Raw genomic sequence first — 17,180 nt, forward strand, 5'->3', positions numbered from 1 at the left:
GCTCGAGTTTTGTAAATGTGACAGTCAGAAGGGATGACATTCTCTTTGTATAGTTATGTATAATGCACAATAAATAATGTTAAAGAAATTTAGTAACTAAACAACCTTTACAGGATTTTTGACACATTCCAATAAGAAAGGTATTGTTAGAGTCTATAAAACTATAAAGGCTAAGATGCATTTCCTGCATCTTTGTATTTTCAGTAATTAGGAGATCCCTAAAACCTTCCCTGTCCAAAAGAGGACAGATGGCCAAATCAGACATGAATTCATCACTTCACCCCATGCTAGCGAGCTGCAGGAACTGAGAACCTCCAGAGCACAGGAGGCCAATCATGGCAAAGGGGTCTCAGTACATATAATCATTTTGGTGCTCCAATGGGTTACTGATGTAAACCCTTCAGCATCAACTGCTTGTCTGGATTTCTAACTCTGTTCCCACCTTGGCTGTAATAATATATAGTACTTTCCCCTTTGCCATGAGACATATATGGACGAACCCGAACAAAACCAAGTTTGTTTTTGCTGTGGAATTTCCGTAAGAAATTGTACATAGAGTGCACAGTTGAACTTGCTATCTCTCTATTGGCTATCTTTTTTAGAACGGTTTTTAATAAAGTTAGTGGAAGACATAAAGCATCTCTAGAGATTCTGATTTCTGGCTAGAGGATAAAGCCTTCCTTCAGAACTGGAAACCCTCATTTAGAGCAGTCTGCTCTATAGCTCTCTTTTCAGAACACAATTCAAAACCTTAAAGCAGTATAACTGATGATTCTGCCATTTAAAAACCAAAACAAACCCAAGCCCAAGGCTTGCATAACTGGAAAGCACAATATATATAGGGTTTTCTTCTGTGTAAATCCAAGTATTTAAAGTGATGCTATATATTTGCTGTTTAATAGTGTTATTATAATTGTCTTAATGAATTACACTGACAATTCATCTACCCTGGCTATCGCAAACCAGCAGGACACCAAATGGATAATCACTAACAACAGTGAGAACACCAATATGTAAGAAATACATTCTTAACCTCAGCAGCTACTGTATTTAGGTTGTTGGGGCAAGGGGAGAGTCATCACTAGTTATTTTCTGATTACGTAGATAGAATAACAAAGAACAGGTAACTTAGGTAATTATGACAGAGAAAATATAAAGAAAAGAATGTATAGGATTTATTTCCTCCTGTTCAAAATAATTTTAAGCTTGCACTTGGCTATAAATTATGAAAGAAAGAAATTAAGAAAGAAAATGAGCTGACAGAATCACTACTGCTGAGAGATCCTTTCTCCTTTCAGTTAGTGCTAGGACCAGAAATACTATCCCATCTTTCTGGGTTTTGTGCATTGTTTAGAAACATAAAAGGGATAAGTATTTATTGATATTTTGATAATGTTTTATACATCATTCTTTTTAAAAAATGTAATCTATTTTCCCATAATGTTGCAAACCCTTTTTTCTTTTCTTTTTTAAAGTAAGTAAAAGGAACAGTGTTTGGGCCCTGCAGTCCAATTCTGAGTTTATTTTTATCACTTTTCCAAGCAAGGATGAAAAATCTGGTTTGTTACAAGAACACAGAGCCTCCTACTATGACTTGCATTCTGCAGTTGCTTTGAAGGTTCTGAATTTGAATATAACACATTCTGCATGTTGTCCTTGCCTTACTAAAATTTGTCCTTTGGAAAGCACCCATGACACCAGTCTTGAGCTCCTACTCCGAAAGCCAGGTTCTTCTCCAAATAAACCTTCCAAGACAAGACTTCCACCTACCTCTCCCAGCCCTTTCTGAGGAGTCAGTGGCACAGAATAACAAAGATCTATCCCTGGCATTAGAAACTGTTTGTACATGGGAGGAACTGCTCGGTACCACCTCAAGCAGCTAATGGAGCTCTGTTCTCATGTGCTGTGATGGAGCAGAAAAAAGCACAAAATACCCTGTGGATTTTCCATAAGGGCTCCTCCTGGAATGGAAATGAGTTATAGCCCTCTTCATGCCAAGTTCTAGTCTGCAGAAAGCAGGAACAGACGCACACTGCAAATCTATATATAGGGGGAAAAGTGACGTCAAATGGATCTGCAGTGAATACTTGGAATTCTCTCATGCAGGCTGGTATCAGAGCCAGCACGTTAGTAAAACGCAGGTTGATTATAAAAGTACAAATCTAACTCCACTTTACCTAACAGGAAGTTTTAGCCAATTCTTCTATGCACACACTGAAGAACTTCACTTAAGTTCAGAAAATACTTTAAAATATATTAAAACTGCAGACTGTTGGGCAGGAATTGCACAGTGATGTACATACATGTGCCAGAACTGACAGAATTAATGCTACCTATCGAGTATTTCAGCTGAGACTTTTCTCTGACTCTGCTGGGATATTTCTAGATCAGAATATAATTTTCAGTAACAAATCCTGGTACCAAATGGAAAAACACCCCCAACAACCCGATATGGATTAGGAATGGGGCAGTGCTCTAACAACAGCGATGAGTACTCCTTTCTCTAATGAAATTGAATTTGGGGTAAACAAGCTGAAATGATTGCTGTTTCCCATATTTTCTTCTAAAATATTTACCTTCTCTAAATGCACTTAAAAATTAGAAGAATTTTCATTAATTACATTTCTGTAACATTTTCTCATCTACTTATTCTAAAAACTTAACATATTGCCCATAGTTTTAACAGAGACCATCAAACACTTATGTATTTTAATCTCAACTACTATAACTCAACAGATGTTACAGCAGTTCCTTCAATACACACAGACTGTGTCACAAACCTGCACAAATTTAACACTATATGCTCACTGACTGAAAACAACTGATTTCTTTTGTGTCAACTCTACACTGACAACTAAGACAATATTCTCTCTGAAACAGTAACATTTTCAATTAACAAGCAATTGTATTTCCTGAGCTAAGTACTTATTCAAGTATATAATATCTTTTTCTTAACTGAAGGTACTTTCTACACCGAGGTGTAGGGCCTTCAGGTAAATAACGCTTCTTTCCAGTCACATCTCAGGGAGAATCCTCTGACATTACTGAAAAAACATTATTTCATCCATACTGAAAAAAATATCTGCATGAACTTGGTCTCCTTGCTTTAGAATTTGCTTTTTTCCTTCCTTTCTCCCATCCAACCCCCTTCTATACATATCTGCTTTATTCTCTAACTCATCCTCATTGCTAAGTAGGGAAATACATCATATAAACATACCGGAATTTGGCAATTTCCCAGACAATTTCAAAGAAGGACTAACCCTACTTGCCAAGAATCTGTTCTCCACTGCACACAATGTCAGGTAAGTTGAAGTGTGGAAAGTATCTCCTGTTTGTGTTGATCAGAGATCTGCAGAATTAATTCTACCACCTCACCTCAAAGGAGTTAAAAGCAAAAACATGCTCAGCTGCATAAAAACCTGACTTCTGCACTTTGTGCACTGAAACCAAGTGAGGATCTATCTCTTAACTCCAAGCTAAACAGGGACAGTATTGTTTCTGATGGGAAAGAATATGACAGAAAATCACATACTTACTTAAGACACTGACTTCATATCCCTTGGAACTCAATTTATATACGAAGTTCAGGCAGTAAGGCAGAACATAAAAGGTATTTACCAGGCAACTAAAGCTTAATAACATGGAAATGAGGTTAGAACTATTTAGGACTCATCTCTGCATCCTGCCGAGTGGCAGTTCTCACCCAGAAAAGCACTTAAGCAGATGTTTAACTTTGTGCAATTTGCATGACTGATCCTAACTGTGACACTGCAGTCTGCAGAGGGACTGGGGGGTGATACCTAGTAAGACTTTGTATGTGTACATCTGGTTTACACACAACAAAGTAGAATTATAGAGCATAAAGAATGGGGAATGATATATTCATCATTAATTTCCTGGTTCTTGGTGTCTAAGGAATCTGAAATTACAGTGTAGGAACCAGGATGATACAGGTTCCTGTCATGCAGTGAGATGCATAAATGATAAATCCTAGTGTCCCAGCAAACTTAGCACGTGAAGGAGCAAAGTTAAAATCTGGTTACATGTTTCTTTTGAATCCTAATAAAATCCTTTTAAAATAGCCTCAAAGACTTCCTTTGCCATTGCTTTAAATAAGATATTGCACCAGTAAATCTTCGTACTTGTCTAGTACTTGGCATTGCTGTGTCAGAAGCTCTGGTTTCACATGCATAATGCAAGAATGACTGACCTGCATGGAAAGAACATTCTATCACCAACACGATGAAAAGCAGAAATACTGTTGTCAGTATTCCTGGTGCAGTACAAGAGGGAAAGGTTTTTACAGCAAATAAAGACTAACGCGTCTGATTATCACAAAAAATACAGCCGCTGCCTAAACTAATATTGACCCATTCCATTTAATACTTGCTATTAGACTATTCAAAGAGATATCTGCATGCTAAGAAGTGGGGTCAAGAATCTGTACTGAGAGACAGCCAAAACTGGCTACTGCAATATTTTTTGTTTCTTTTTCGTAAATACAGGCAGGCTCATTAGATGATCCCTGTCTAATCTTCCAAAAAAAGATGCTCAGCGCAGCAAAAGTAATTCCTAACACAGTTAGTTGAAACCGAGCCAGATTCCTGATCCCAGCACTGTTTCTCAGAGCTGCATGAAGACTAATGAATACTTATGAGAGTGCCACATCAGAAGAAGAAAAAATCATTTTATCATGGTGTTCTTCAGATCTATGCTGGCAAATATGTGAAGAACTTTACAATGAAACTTCATGTAAAGGCAATTCAAAAGTTTTGAAACTAGCCTTGCTTAACTCTTCCTTTTAATTGCAGTTTTAATTAATGACAAATAGATCACAATTCCTACTTCTTCCTCTACCTGCTTAATTCTGTGTGAATGAAGTCAGTCGTAGCATCTTTGTGGCATCTCTTATAAGCTACCATAGAGTTTATGGAGTAGGATCTCTCAGAGGGCAATCACAGGCACATGTAACATCTGTGCATTTCATCAAAGGAGGAGGGGATCTTACAGAGTCAGGAGAGAAATCTTATCAAAAACAGCAAACTGGGTGTTTGTGACGTACCATTGACTAAGCTGGCATTTGCATTACCAGTGGCATTTGCACCTGCTGCACCATCTGTAGCTGAAGGAGGGTGGGAGGAGGGATGGGAAGAATCTACTGAGCAATAATGGATAAAAAAACAAAATATAAATAATAAGAATAATAATAACAACAACATGAACAAATGCACATGACAAAACAAAACCATTTATGGAGTACTAAGGCTTTGTTTTCTTCAAAATCAATCTCATTTCAATTGATTAACATAATTTTCAAAAGCAAAATATCATTACAAAGATGTTACAAAAGCAAAAACTCAACATGGAATAACAATAACAATAAATAAATAAAATGAAAGGCATTTAATAGAGTTGGTGAGAACTGACAGTACACTATTATGTGCATTGCACTGGTCCTTTTATGTGTGATTTGTTTAATATAATGTTATGCAAATATTAGAACGGTTGAAATATTTCCCTTGAGTTTATGAATTTACACATTACATTTGTTTTTACATTATTACATTACATTTATGAATTTACAACATTACAGACCTTGCATTTTATGTCATGTTGCATATTATGATGTGTTATTGCTGATACAACCCAGTCTAACATGGGCTCAACCTATATCCTGCCATAACCTAGTTAATACGAATATGCACATTGACCTGAACAGAAACATTAAACTTTTCAATATTGTATGTGAAAATGGCAAATGAAGCTTTGAGGAGAACAAGGAGTTAGTTTAAATCCAAATAACAAATGGAACTGGTTTGCTGTGAAATGAAAAATGTATCAGAAAATATTTTTTTTCTGGTTTTAGCCATTATCTGCGTAGTAGTGAAACTGGTCAAGAAATCCTTCCTAGCAGGAAGGTGGAAAACCCGAAGAAGGTTTTATTACTTTATTATGTGTTTTATACTAGAGTTCACTAGTTTAGCCTCTACATGCAATAGATTAAATAAGCCTTGTTTGGCTCGTGTTCGTCAATTGTTCTCAATGGAACACAGAAGTCCTGTAATGAATCCTGACTGAGACTCTTGGACTCCTGCAGCACCTTACCCATAGTGACTGTTTGCCACTGTACTGGTTTGGCATTCAAGAAAAACAGCCTCCACTTATTTACCAATGGTAAATTGGGAGAGGAAAATAAACAGCAGACAGGAGTTAAAAACATGCCCTGTGTGACTGCGGTCGTGCAAATCTTAATTGCAAATTTGACTGCTGTGCTGCTAATAACTTAAACTGTTTTGGTTACTCATGCCTATTTTTTATGCCATTTGGATACTCACACTAACCAGCGCAGCATGAACTGCTAGCAGCAAATCATGCATTCCAACATTTAATATGCTGTAATTTGCTTCAGAATAACTGATTATTCAAGCTTAACATTAAGATTTGCAACACCAACAATGCACGCACCCTTAAATGTTTGCCACGAACAATCCTGCTGATTTGAAATTATTCTTTAATTTAACTGGACTGATTCAAATACAATTATTTTAATCACTAGTTCAACCGTGATTTGCCCCAAAGCTGCTGGCTAAAAGCCTCATCCTTTCATTTGATGTGGTACAATTCTTACTCTACCTGGAAGCTGATGTCCATCCTCCTGTTTCACACCTGCATGATGGTTTTTAACAAAATGTTAATGAACAATAAAAGCATACACCCACAGGAGACTGAAACAAACATTTATGATTTGCAGGGTTTCAGAGAGTTGCAGGTTCATACACAAGAGTACATTATTTGAGGCTGGGCCTCAATCTACAGCCAACTCTGCCCAGCCTCTCCTCTGCACCAGCACAAAGCTGCTACCAACAGTAGAAAACGTGAAGGGATTTTCTTGGTATTGTACCTACATCCAATTACAGTCAGTGTCTGCATATAAAGTTCTTTGATACATGTGTCAGAGTCTCTGTCTCTGGGTAGTAAGTTACAAGTACAGTGCAGTGCATTACTCTGCTACCTCTGATCTCTCTTTCCCTGTCTTTCAAGGCTATCTACAAAGAGACATGAGAGAATCATCAGTGTCCTGAGCAAAACAACACACAGAGAAGGCCAGCCCAGTTAAACAGGGACAGCAGGGCAGGTGGCTGTCATTTCCAAACAGGTACTGAGCTTCCTCTTCCTCACCTATAACATCCTTTGTCACTGCCAAAACAGATGCTGCCAGACCTCAAAAGGTTCATGGCCAGGAGTCTTTCTCTTGATCGCAGCAAGATCAAACTCTAAGATACTGTTCAAAACCAGTCTGACATGGAAGAGTTTTACTTTGGGAAGTTTCGGCCTGAATGGTCCCGGAACTAACCATGCCTAGCAGGTATTGTGAATTTCTGGGTAGAAAGGAAAGGTAAACATTGCATAAAGCAATGGTCAACTCAACTCAAAAAGGGATTTCCTCAGAGAAATAAGTGCAGCCACTTTTTGAACATATTCGGAAATGGAAATTGTAGGTCATGAAAACCATTTGAATTTGGCCTTCCTAGCTGCAGCTTCAAATTAATAGGATGGAAATGACAAAAAGGTGGAATCACACTGCCTGACAGAGACTAAATCAAATGTTCAGTAAAGCTCTAGCTCTAGCTGCTCTTTTTCACTGATGGCAAAAACCACTGAAAAGTGTTGAAATTACTAAAACCCCATCTTAATTAGCCCTAAAATTACCTGTGACAGATAAACATTCTTAGAACAAATTTGGAACGAGATTCTGAAAGGAGACTTGAACAATGTACAAGACTATAAACCAAACCTGGAAAGCACATACATTACATCATGTTTCTGCTTATGGGTGCAAGCCATAAATTGGCAACAGCTTATGGCATCACTATATGAAGGCAAAAAGTCTACAGAGACCTCTTGATTCCATTAACTGGCATCAGACATCAAAGCTAAATACTGTCAATATTTTCTGCTACTTTCTTGTCTCTTATTAGTCTTAGAACTTTACACCTTAAGAAATTAAAATGCCTCTACAGTCATTAAACACCTAGGCAAGCAAAAAGCCACCATGTATCCCTATTTTACTTTTGAAGCTCAAAAAACAGGCTATTTCCATGGCCAAGTTGTTGTGCTTTTTTCTGAAAAAAATATTACATAAGAGTTAAATGCACAAGAGCAAAACCTTAGCAAAGTTTTGGTGAGTATGGGTTTATGTAAAGAAGACATGGCAATGGGAGTGTGCCCATGTATTCCTTTGATTTCATTATGTACTAAGAATCCACAATTTCACACTGGAAAAACATCTTGTTATCCAATGTATTTATTGGTTAACAGCTTTGGCTGTTTTTCTGTGTGAAATGTAATGACAAAAATGTATACAAAAAAGGAAGTTGTTAAAATCATATTTATTTGTCAGAAATGGGGGAGAGCCCTGGCTACACAAAGCCCAAGAGCTTTATTCAGAGCACCTTTATGTGTTGTGAAATTTACCTTTCTTATCTTTCTTTTCTTCTTCTTCTCCTCCAGCCCCTAGCAGGGTGAAGATGATGCCTGTCTGAGAATTCACACCCACAGCAGTTACCAGCATCCGTCCAGAGCCTTCCATGACGTGAGTACCTGAAAATATGCAGTGAGAGTTATATGTAGCTGAAAAAACAGAAAGAACCACCATGAAATATTTTATGCAAGACTTTTACTATAGTACTGAAATAAATTTGTTACATTTAAAAAATCTATACTAAGGTCACATAATTACATACCAAAAATAACCCCTATTGTATATTATTCCCTACCAGGAATGGATGCTTAACTGCAAATCCTAGGCTGCACCTGCATGAACCACACACATTAGATTCCTTTTTCAAAAGGAATGTTGTCACTAAGCGAGTTTACATAATTGTGGGGAAGTTTAGCTTCATCCAGTTAATTCTTGTAACTTTGACCTGTCTTTCAGAGTTATGCAAATGTTCCTCTGTGACTCTGGTCAAGACTGCACTGACTGCACATGCAATATTGTCACACAAATGAAGTGAAAATACATGTGCAGTTTCTTCTCATCTTGCTCAGTTGATTTACATGCATAGAAAAAATGTTTTTGAAGACAATTTCATGTCTTTAAAATGAAAAAAGCAACACAGAGAAAAGTCTTCAAGGAGATGTTTCAGCAAACCAGCAGAATCCCAAACAGGTACTTGAAAACAAATTCATTATGAGAGATTTCTATTACTGTAATACAAATCAAAATGTACATTAAGTTTTCCTGAGAAGGATCATTTGTTTAACTAGATAATTTTGCCATTATTTAAAGTAAATGCCTTTCCAGAAATGTTTCATGCTTTAGTGTACAGAAATTGTTTATTTACAGCTCTTGTTCCTATATTGAACCAAACAATAGGTGCATCCAGGTCATACATAGCCTCTAAGAAACCTTTTGCTATGAGTTGTGGAAACAAAAACCAATAGAAATTCCCAGAAGTGATAAAAAATATTCTGATTTACATCTTGGATAAATTTTATAACTGAGGATTTGCAAGAAGTCAGTGTATGCATTTGCACACTGAGATGTTTGAAATGGAGGAGCAACCTATTGTTATGACAGGTATTTAAGGCCAGTTGCTGGAAGCTTATTAAAAACCCTGTAACTGAAGCTCAGGAACAAGGACAGCATCAAATGAATCATTTGTCATTTCATGTAGTGACAGAATCTCAACCTAAAAAGTTCATTATGGAAGCAATATTTTAAATGTTCAAAGAGAGATATCCTTAGCAACTGATGAATTTTAAAAGATATAAAGCACCTCAGTAGTGCTCTTATGAAACATATGAAAAACAAATACATAATGACCAAAACCTACTGATGAGGCTATTAATTGAAACAGACTTTATCTTTTATCCTTTAGTAGCAGAAAACTGTTATGCCCATTAAGCGTAAGTAAGTCACTGTGAGAACACAGAGGAAAAGCAGTAATTTCTCAACACAAATTGACAGAGCAAGGATTGGAAGCTTACTGGACTTGTATTCTTTTAAGCATTCTTTCCTGTATGAGAAGGAGGAAGTAGTTTGGAAGCGATGAAAACAGATGGTAACACACCAGCCATCAGCCCCGAGAAAAAATCACAGCACACAAAAAAGATGAGTGCACATTTATACCTGCAGGTGAACTCTGGGAAGACCCACAGTTAACCAGAACCTGCTCAGGAAGTATTCTATTATTTAACCATAGGTTTTAATCCTAGGTGCTACAGTTCTAAATAAACTGTATTTTAAGACCAGTCATTATTCCCCATTTGTAGCCATGGAACACCAGAAGAATGAGACCAGGTGTAATCAGAACAAGTTCACCAAAATGTGAGATCCGCTGACCTTCCTCAAGACAACACCACAGTTTCATTCATTCTGCAGCAGCACGAATTTGGCAGAGTCATTAACTGACTTGTCCTAAACAATGCTGTGGCTAATGAGGTAAAAATTCTGGTAAGCTTATTCTCAGCTATCTTGCCCCTAGTCACTCACCCACTACCACCAGCAGCTACCACTCAACATTTTAAAACCAAAGTGGAATTGTTCACTGGGGCCTGTAGTTCTGGAATGTAGTGCAGCAGAGCACACCTGAAACCACAACAAAGAAGACATCTTCAAACAAGCTTTCTGCTAGCTCCTGCAACATGGACTCTTGACTGACTGCACTGAGCTGGCTGCACTGAGCACAGGGGGAGTAGAATTGATTTCTCAATGAGAATCGTATTGGGCATTCAGGTCTCCTAAGCCTGAATGGCCACAGAAAGGTCTTTTCTCCCCTCCCTTTTAAAAAAACACTGCTTTTTAGTGTATAGAAAATATACTCATTTCAGTGAGTTCTCTCAAAAGCTGAAAAAAGTGAAGATATATGGACCTGTATCCTTATACAGATTTGTATTACACACACACACACACACAAACGCTGTTCATCTAGTTGCTGTCCTAGAACATGGTAAGCAATGCAGCTATCTATTTATAATCAAAATATCTTTCTCTAAATAATCAAAATCTCTCATGTTCTTAAAAGGAAAATAGAAACACAGAACAGAGAGAACATCTGTCAACACTAAACCTAATTTGAGAGCATAAATATCTCATCAGAACACTGAGAAAATTTCAGCAGAAAGAAGCCAAATAAAACAAAAAATGCACTAATGGTCAGACATAGCAAAGAAAAGCAACAGACTTTCTCAGTTCATTGACAACTGTTCCTGTGGCTTTGTGAGACAAAATTTGAGTCCTTAAAATGTCATTTGCTTTCTTTCATATGATTGATAGAGAAAAACATCACAGGCATACAAATCAGGACTGCCACCCAAACAACAAAACACAAGTTACATTCAAGCCTAAAGGAACAGAACAGATCTTTAAAAACCAAAATAGGCTTCATTGTACTGGCTCAGACAGAACAGAAAATGTCTGAAACTTAACTTCAAAATTTAGAGGAACCTTTTTTTAATGTTAACACCATTTAAAATATATTTCAATTAAGAACTTGCTTTTAATATTCCCATGTCTTTTTCTGAAGGACTCTGTATTGGACTACAAGGGTGGGTAGAAACATCCTCCAAAACCTGGCACACACATTTATGTTTCAAAACTACTCTATTAAGAAAACATGTACCCACCAGATTCCGTCTCCCTACACCAGGAAAGGACAAACCTGCCTTAACCTGAAATGCCTTTCTGAACCTTTTCTTAACATTAGGTTTGTAAAACATAATTCAAACCTGTTCAGGTGCACACAAAAGCATGTTTTAGAGATGGTATTAATTTATCATCACATTATGTTCCACTAGTGCTATGGAAAATTCGGTGGCATCTAAGCTAAGCCACAGAACTGACCTCCTTTCACCTAACTGGCAATGTCACCATTTAAATGGCATTATATTACCTTGAATAAAGACATGGGCATTGTGACTTCAATCAGCTATTGTTATAGAAATGAAGTTTTGGAATGAATGTGTGTTTTTCACTGATCTGCACACTAAACACATATTTCAACTTCATCTTGAACAATTCTACTGGCCCCTTTCCCTCTCAAGACTGGTTTTTCAATATTAGAGAAGTCATTCTTTCACACGCTGAGTATTTAATTTCAAGTTAATTAAATACTTACTAAATGGTGACTATTCCAAGATACAAAAGGAAGAAGTCTAGTTTAGTGAAAAAAGATAGAAACAGGTTCAATGGATAAGAAACCTATTACAGCGTGTACTTCTCAGACAAAAATGCCACTAAGCATAAGACTGCTCAGAACCCCCTGAGTTTAATAACAGCACTGGTGAAATAGATTGGAAATAGAGTTGAAAAACAAAAAGAAAAGCCAGAGCCCGGCAGCTTGGGGGTTTTACACTGATTTGCTACTTCCAGCAAACTTGTGGTGAACAGAAGTTCTCCGCATATCTAAGCGGCTGTTTCAGTCACTGCAGTTACTAAGAGGTAACTGAAATTAATAATAAGGTGAACAAACCACCAGAAGAAACCCCCTCATCTACAAGTCATTTCAACAACTGGAACTTCTGAAGTGAGCTGCTCACTTCTGACCACTTCTGCTGCACTGGAAGCCCAGGTCCGAGTATTTCCTGGCAGGGAATGAAGACAGAATCGGAACTACTTTTCTCCAGAAAACACCTGACCCAGTTCCTCACTCCAGCTTCCTTTCTATTTCCAAACCTCACAAAGAACCACAACAAGAGATTTCTTTTGTATATTTGTTCTTAAATATGCTCTCTTTCTTCGTTTCAGATCCTTGTTGTCCACTGATAGAAATAACCATCTGTAAGAGTCAGGTTAGAATAGTGTTCTGTTAATTTCAGTTCAGCAAGAACTACACTGGGTGAGTTCCTCTATGTAACTCTTTCATACCTTCATCAAATTAACCTAAATACCTGGGGGGAAAAAAAAGGTCTAAACAGTAATCCTCATAAGGCATTTTATTACTATTATACTACAGGGTACTCCAAAATACTTCACTGTGTGCAATACTGAGGCCAGACTCATGTTCAAAATGTCTCTAGAAGTCATGGATTTCTGTGAACTTTGAACTACACAAAACTTCAAGGGGCCCATCAGCTTCAATCAAGACAGCTGAGTAGCAGTTGGTTTGCTTATCCAAGTTGTCTTCATCATTGGTTGATACATGCCCATGCCCATTGCAAAAAAAAATACTGTCAGCACAGTCTCATTTAAGCTGATCACTACTGATGCAATGGCTTATGCTACACCATGAATGCTTCTTTTAGTTCAGTCTGTTACTGAGCTGAAAGAAGGAAAATGTTTTAGACAGAAGTACAGTGGAACTATACAAGAGAAGCTGCTTCCTTTGGTTTCAGGTATATCATATCAGCCTATCTATTTCTCTCTCTGCCTTCCTAGGTGGTACCAAATGTGCTGTATACAGATGGAAACTATCTGCCTGCTTTAGCCAGCACTTGTACTCTTAGAATTGCTTCTCAAGTATGGTAAATGACTATCTGGATGATCAAACAGGACATTAAGCACAGAAACTCATTTAGTTTGATTATGTCATCCAAACTGACTGCATATTAAACATGTTGTTCCAGGTGCCAATGGTGAAAATAATACTCCCTGATTTGGGGTGTTCATCCTGCACCAAATTTAAACTCACCAAACAAACTGTGGCTGCAATTCAGGTGTTACCTTTTTTCAGTTATTCCTGTCAAGCCTGAACTGTTTTTATTTCCAACAGATGATTAAGGGAGAACAGTGGCAAGCAACATCCTGCCAACATTTGTCTGAACTCCAAAAACCTCCCTGGAGATAATTGAACGATGTCTTCAGGTACAAAGATAAGAGGAAAATTTACGGTCTGTCTGATGGTTTTGCAGGGGATTGATGTGGGTGAGGGTTTTTTTCTTTAGACAAGTTGTATAAAAATACAGATCTGGGCTAACTGATCCAAGGCAAACTGAGTTCTAACACCCACCCCTGAGAGACATGGTGCTTTACAAGTTCTCAGGTCTGGGGCTACTAATGACTTCCACTGGGCACATCAGCACTCACATCACTGGGATTAGACTTTGCACTATATCTATGGAAAAAGGTCTTTCTTTTTTTTTTTTTTTTGGCATGATAGAGTATCAACTCCTGAACAGAGTTTAGAGATTTTCTAACACAGTGTGAGTAAAAAATCATTAGTATAAGTATGGAACAAAGGTGAGTGTAGTGCTTGTTAAAATGTCACATTAATTCCTCACCTTCTTTGTGATCACAACAGAGATTACACAGGAAGAGAGAAAAATAGAGTACACACTTGATTTAACTCTGCAATAAAAATGTAAAGACAAATTTCTCTCCTCATAGCAAAGAAATCTGACTTTTGGTAAGCAACACAAAACCACCTTTTCTCATAACTTGACTGCTTTCCCCTTCTCTCCCTTTCAGGGCAACACCTTCATGTTTTTCAGAGCCATCATGGAAATCTATGGGCATTGAAAAAGATCTGATTCACTTTAGGAATATGTAAGAGTACATGAATCAATGGAAACCTCATGATCAGAAAACCTCTAGAACTCAGCAGCAGTGGATTTTGATAGAAGCCAATGATATTTCATGACAGAAGTTTCTATAAGAAAATATCATGATTAAAACTACCTCTTTAAAATGAAACCGCCTGTTGCAGTTATGATGTTTACAGAACAGCACAACTGCCAGCTAAGAAAAAAGAAATGAAAAAGAAAGAAAAGCACAAATATTTCAAGGACAACACGGGATTACTGATTTTGTTAGGAACAGCACCAGTGAGCCGCCCTTCCTCCAAATATCCCTGCAGACCTCCCTGCTTATACACCAGAAAGCATCTCCAAGAGAATCCTAAATTAATCCAGAAGATAAACCAAATTACTGTAAATCTAACAAAAATAAGTCAGTATTTTCATACACTACTTGTGGATGTCAGAACACTCCCTTAAATTCCCTTACAGTACATCAGGGAGCCAGAAGGACTCCAAAACCTCAGAAACCCCAGCTGGCACTGTCCCCTCCAACTGAGCATTTCTGCATGTGCTGCAAATGCTCAGCTCCTCCTCTTACTTTCCTCACACAAATGCACCCTTTGGAGTTTGCAGCTACACCACTAAGCTTTATTTGCCTCTATTTAACAGGTGTAAACACATTTTCAAGCATCCATAACTTGGAAACATTTAGGGGTTTACAACATGAACAGCAAAAGGCCTACACTTGGCAGCACATTGCAGCAAAAACATTTAATAAAAAAAACCATGAATATTTTTAAAGACACTAAAGAATTACTTTTTTTCCTAAAAAGCCATTTCCTAAAAGCCATTTGTTTTGCTGGTTCAGTCTCAGAAGTGATAGAAACTTTCTGTGTCATTTGAAAACAATAATCCACTACACAATTTCAGGGAGCAAGACGCTTGCAGCTTGCCAAAGTTAAAATGAATTAACATGGTCTTCTGCAACATGAAGTCCATGGCAATGGCCAGTCCACCAGTAACATCAGCAATTTCTCCATCTTAAGTTAATGCAGCTATGTTTGACTGAAAGCTGGCAGGGTTTTAGCAGCCCACAATTCCATATGTTACATGATAAACATTCATAACCTGATAGTCAGTGCTCTGATTATGTGATGGCAGTTGTTGCCTGAGAATCTCCTGCTCAGGGAGGCAGGCTGGGGCAGGAATGCTGCAGGGCTGCATGTCGACCTGCTGCACCACCACATCAGTGTTCTGTTTGGGGTGCCCCTTGTATATCCAGACAGGAAAGAGAATCCCTTCCATGTATAAAAAGCTCAAGGATATTTGAAAATGACTTGTTTCAAGCCATAACACATTGATGATGACTGTGAGATTAGCAGGCTATTAGGTTGTGATGACATACTAGCTGGAATCTATTGACAATCAACCTATTTAGAAACTGTCAGGATTAAAAAATCACATTCTATTTAACCAATTTACTGTACAGAATTATATTACAAAATACAAATACTACAAAGAGCTTGAATTTACCACAGAAGCTAAGCCCACAGTATTCTAGTTCTCTAGCATTTCCTTCTAAGCACATTGGGTTTTCTCTATTGTATCTAGTACATACACAAAGTGTTCAAAGAGACTTTAAAAGGCTTGTTTCCTCTGAAGATACTTCGTTTCTTTCTCACTTTGTAAAGTAAGCATGGCAATCAGAAATAATTGCACACAATCAAACCTCCATAGCATGTCCTGTGAATCACAAAGAGAAGGCCAGTGTCTGTGTTCAAAAGACCAGTTACTGATGGTGTGGAAAAATGAAACAAAGCAGTGCATAAGAGAGAACTCAGCAAGAATTCCAGCAGATTTACCTGACAGGAGCATTGGGTCTTTGTCAACAGACTTGCGGACTTGGTCTGACTCTCCAGTTAAAGAGCTTTCATCAATTTTAAGATCATTTCCTTGAATAAATATCCCATCGGCAGGTAGAAGATCACCTTTCAGTAAGAAAATGGTAATGGAAAACCAGAATGGTTTAGTAAGGTTGTTCTTATAATTACATCATAGTTTTCATTATAACATCATAATTAACAACAATTGCATTAAAATGTAAAATGAAAGCAGGAGTGAAAGAACTACTACCATATCTGTTCATGCTGGCCACAGTACTCCAATCCTGTTGGGAAGGGCCTTTTGTATTGCACATAGTTTTTGCCTAATCTTCTCCCAGAATCAAAATGCATCCCATTTAACATATGGTGAATGTAATAATCACTGAGATTTGGCAGGGGGAGTGCTGCTCTTGAACATGCCATGCATGTTCCTCTATCAGCCTGCACAGGAATGAACAGTGGCTGATGAAGGTCAAGTTGCCCTTTCCCCTTCCCCACTCTGGAAGCCCTTAGCTGAGTCCAGGAGAAACTTGAAGGTTGACAGAATGGGCACTGTGCTGGAATTCACCATCTCAGCCAAACACAGAGCTCCTGCAAAAGGCACTGGAGTCCAGGGCTTTCCCTGGAGCATATGATTAATTATAAAACATCCATCCACTAGATGCATCTGATCTGGGGGAACTTACAGGATCCATGGCTCTGGAGCAGCCTACCAAATGGGGTACCCACAGAGGCACAATTACCTTTCACAGAGCATTTCAAAATACTTCCTCTTATTACTAAGAGGACAGAAACGAAACATTCCAAACAGTGTCCTCCTCCGTGAAAGAGAAC

The 17,180-nt window shown here is 37.8% G+C and overlaps 1 protein-coding gene across 13 annotated transcripts in view; it reads right to left on the reverse strand.

The window, feature by feature from the left end:
• ATP2B2 (ATPase plasma membrane Ca2+ transporting 2) overlaps positions 1 to 17,180 on the reverse strand; it is a 308,443-nt gene that overhangs the window by 85,512 nt on the left and 205,751 nt on the right. For 8 of the 13 annotated variants that reach the window (XM_061357888.1, XM_061357887.1, XM_061357890.1 and 5 more), the window contains 3 exons: positions 16,326 to 16,451; positions 8,479 to 8,604; positions 5,066 to 5,158 (listed from right to left, as the gene is read on the reverse strand). In XM_061357888.1, the coding sequence (XP_061213872.1) occupies positions 5,066 to 5,158; positions 8,479 to 8,604; positions 16,326 to 16,451 (345 nt within the window). The remainder of the gene's footprint in view (positions 1 to 5,065; positions 5,159 to 8,478; positions 8,605 to 16,325; positions 16,452 to 17,180) is intronic. The other 5 variants (XM_061357902.1, XM_061357894.1, XM_061357898.1 and 2 more) reach the window with 1 other exon arrangement.

Source organism: Neopsephotus bourkii, unplaced genomic scaffold (genome assembly GCF_033783945.1).
Source record: "Neopsephotus bourkii isolate Nb327-2 ecotype Australia unplaced genomic scaffold, CSIRO-AGI_Nbou_v1 NB_923, whole genome shotgun sequence".
Taxonomy (NCBI): domain Eukaryota; kingdom Metazoa; phylum Chordata; class Aves; order Psittaciformes; family Psittacidae; genus Neopsephotus; species Neopsephotus bourkii.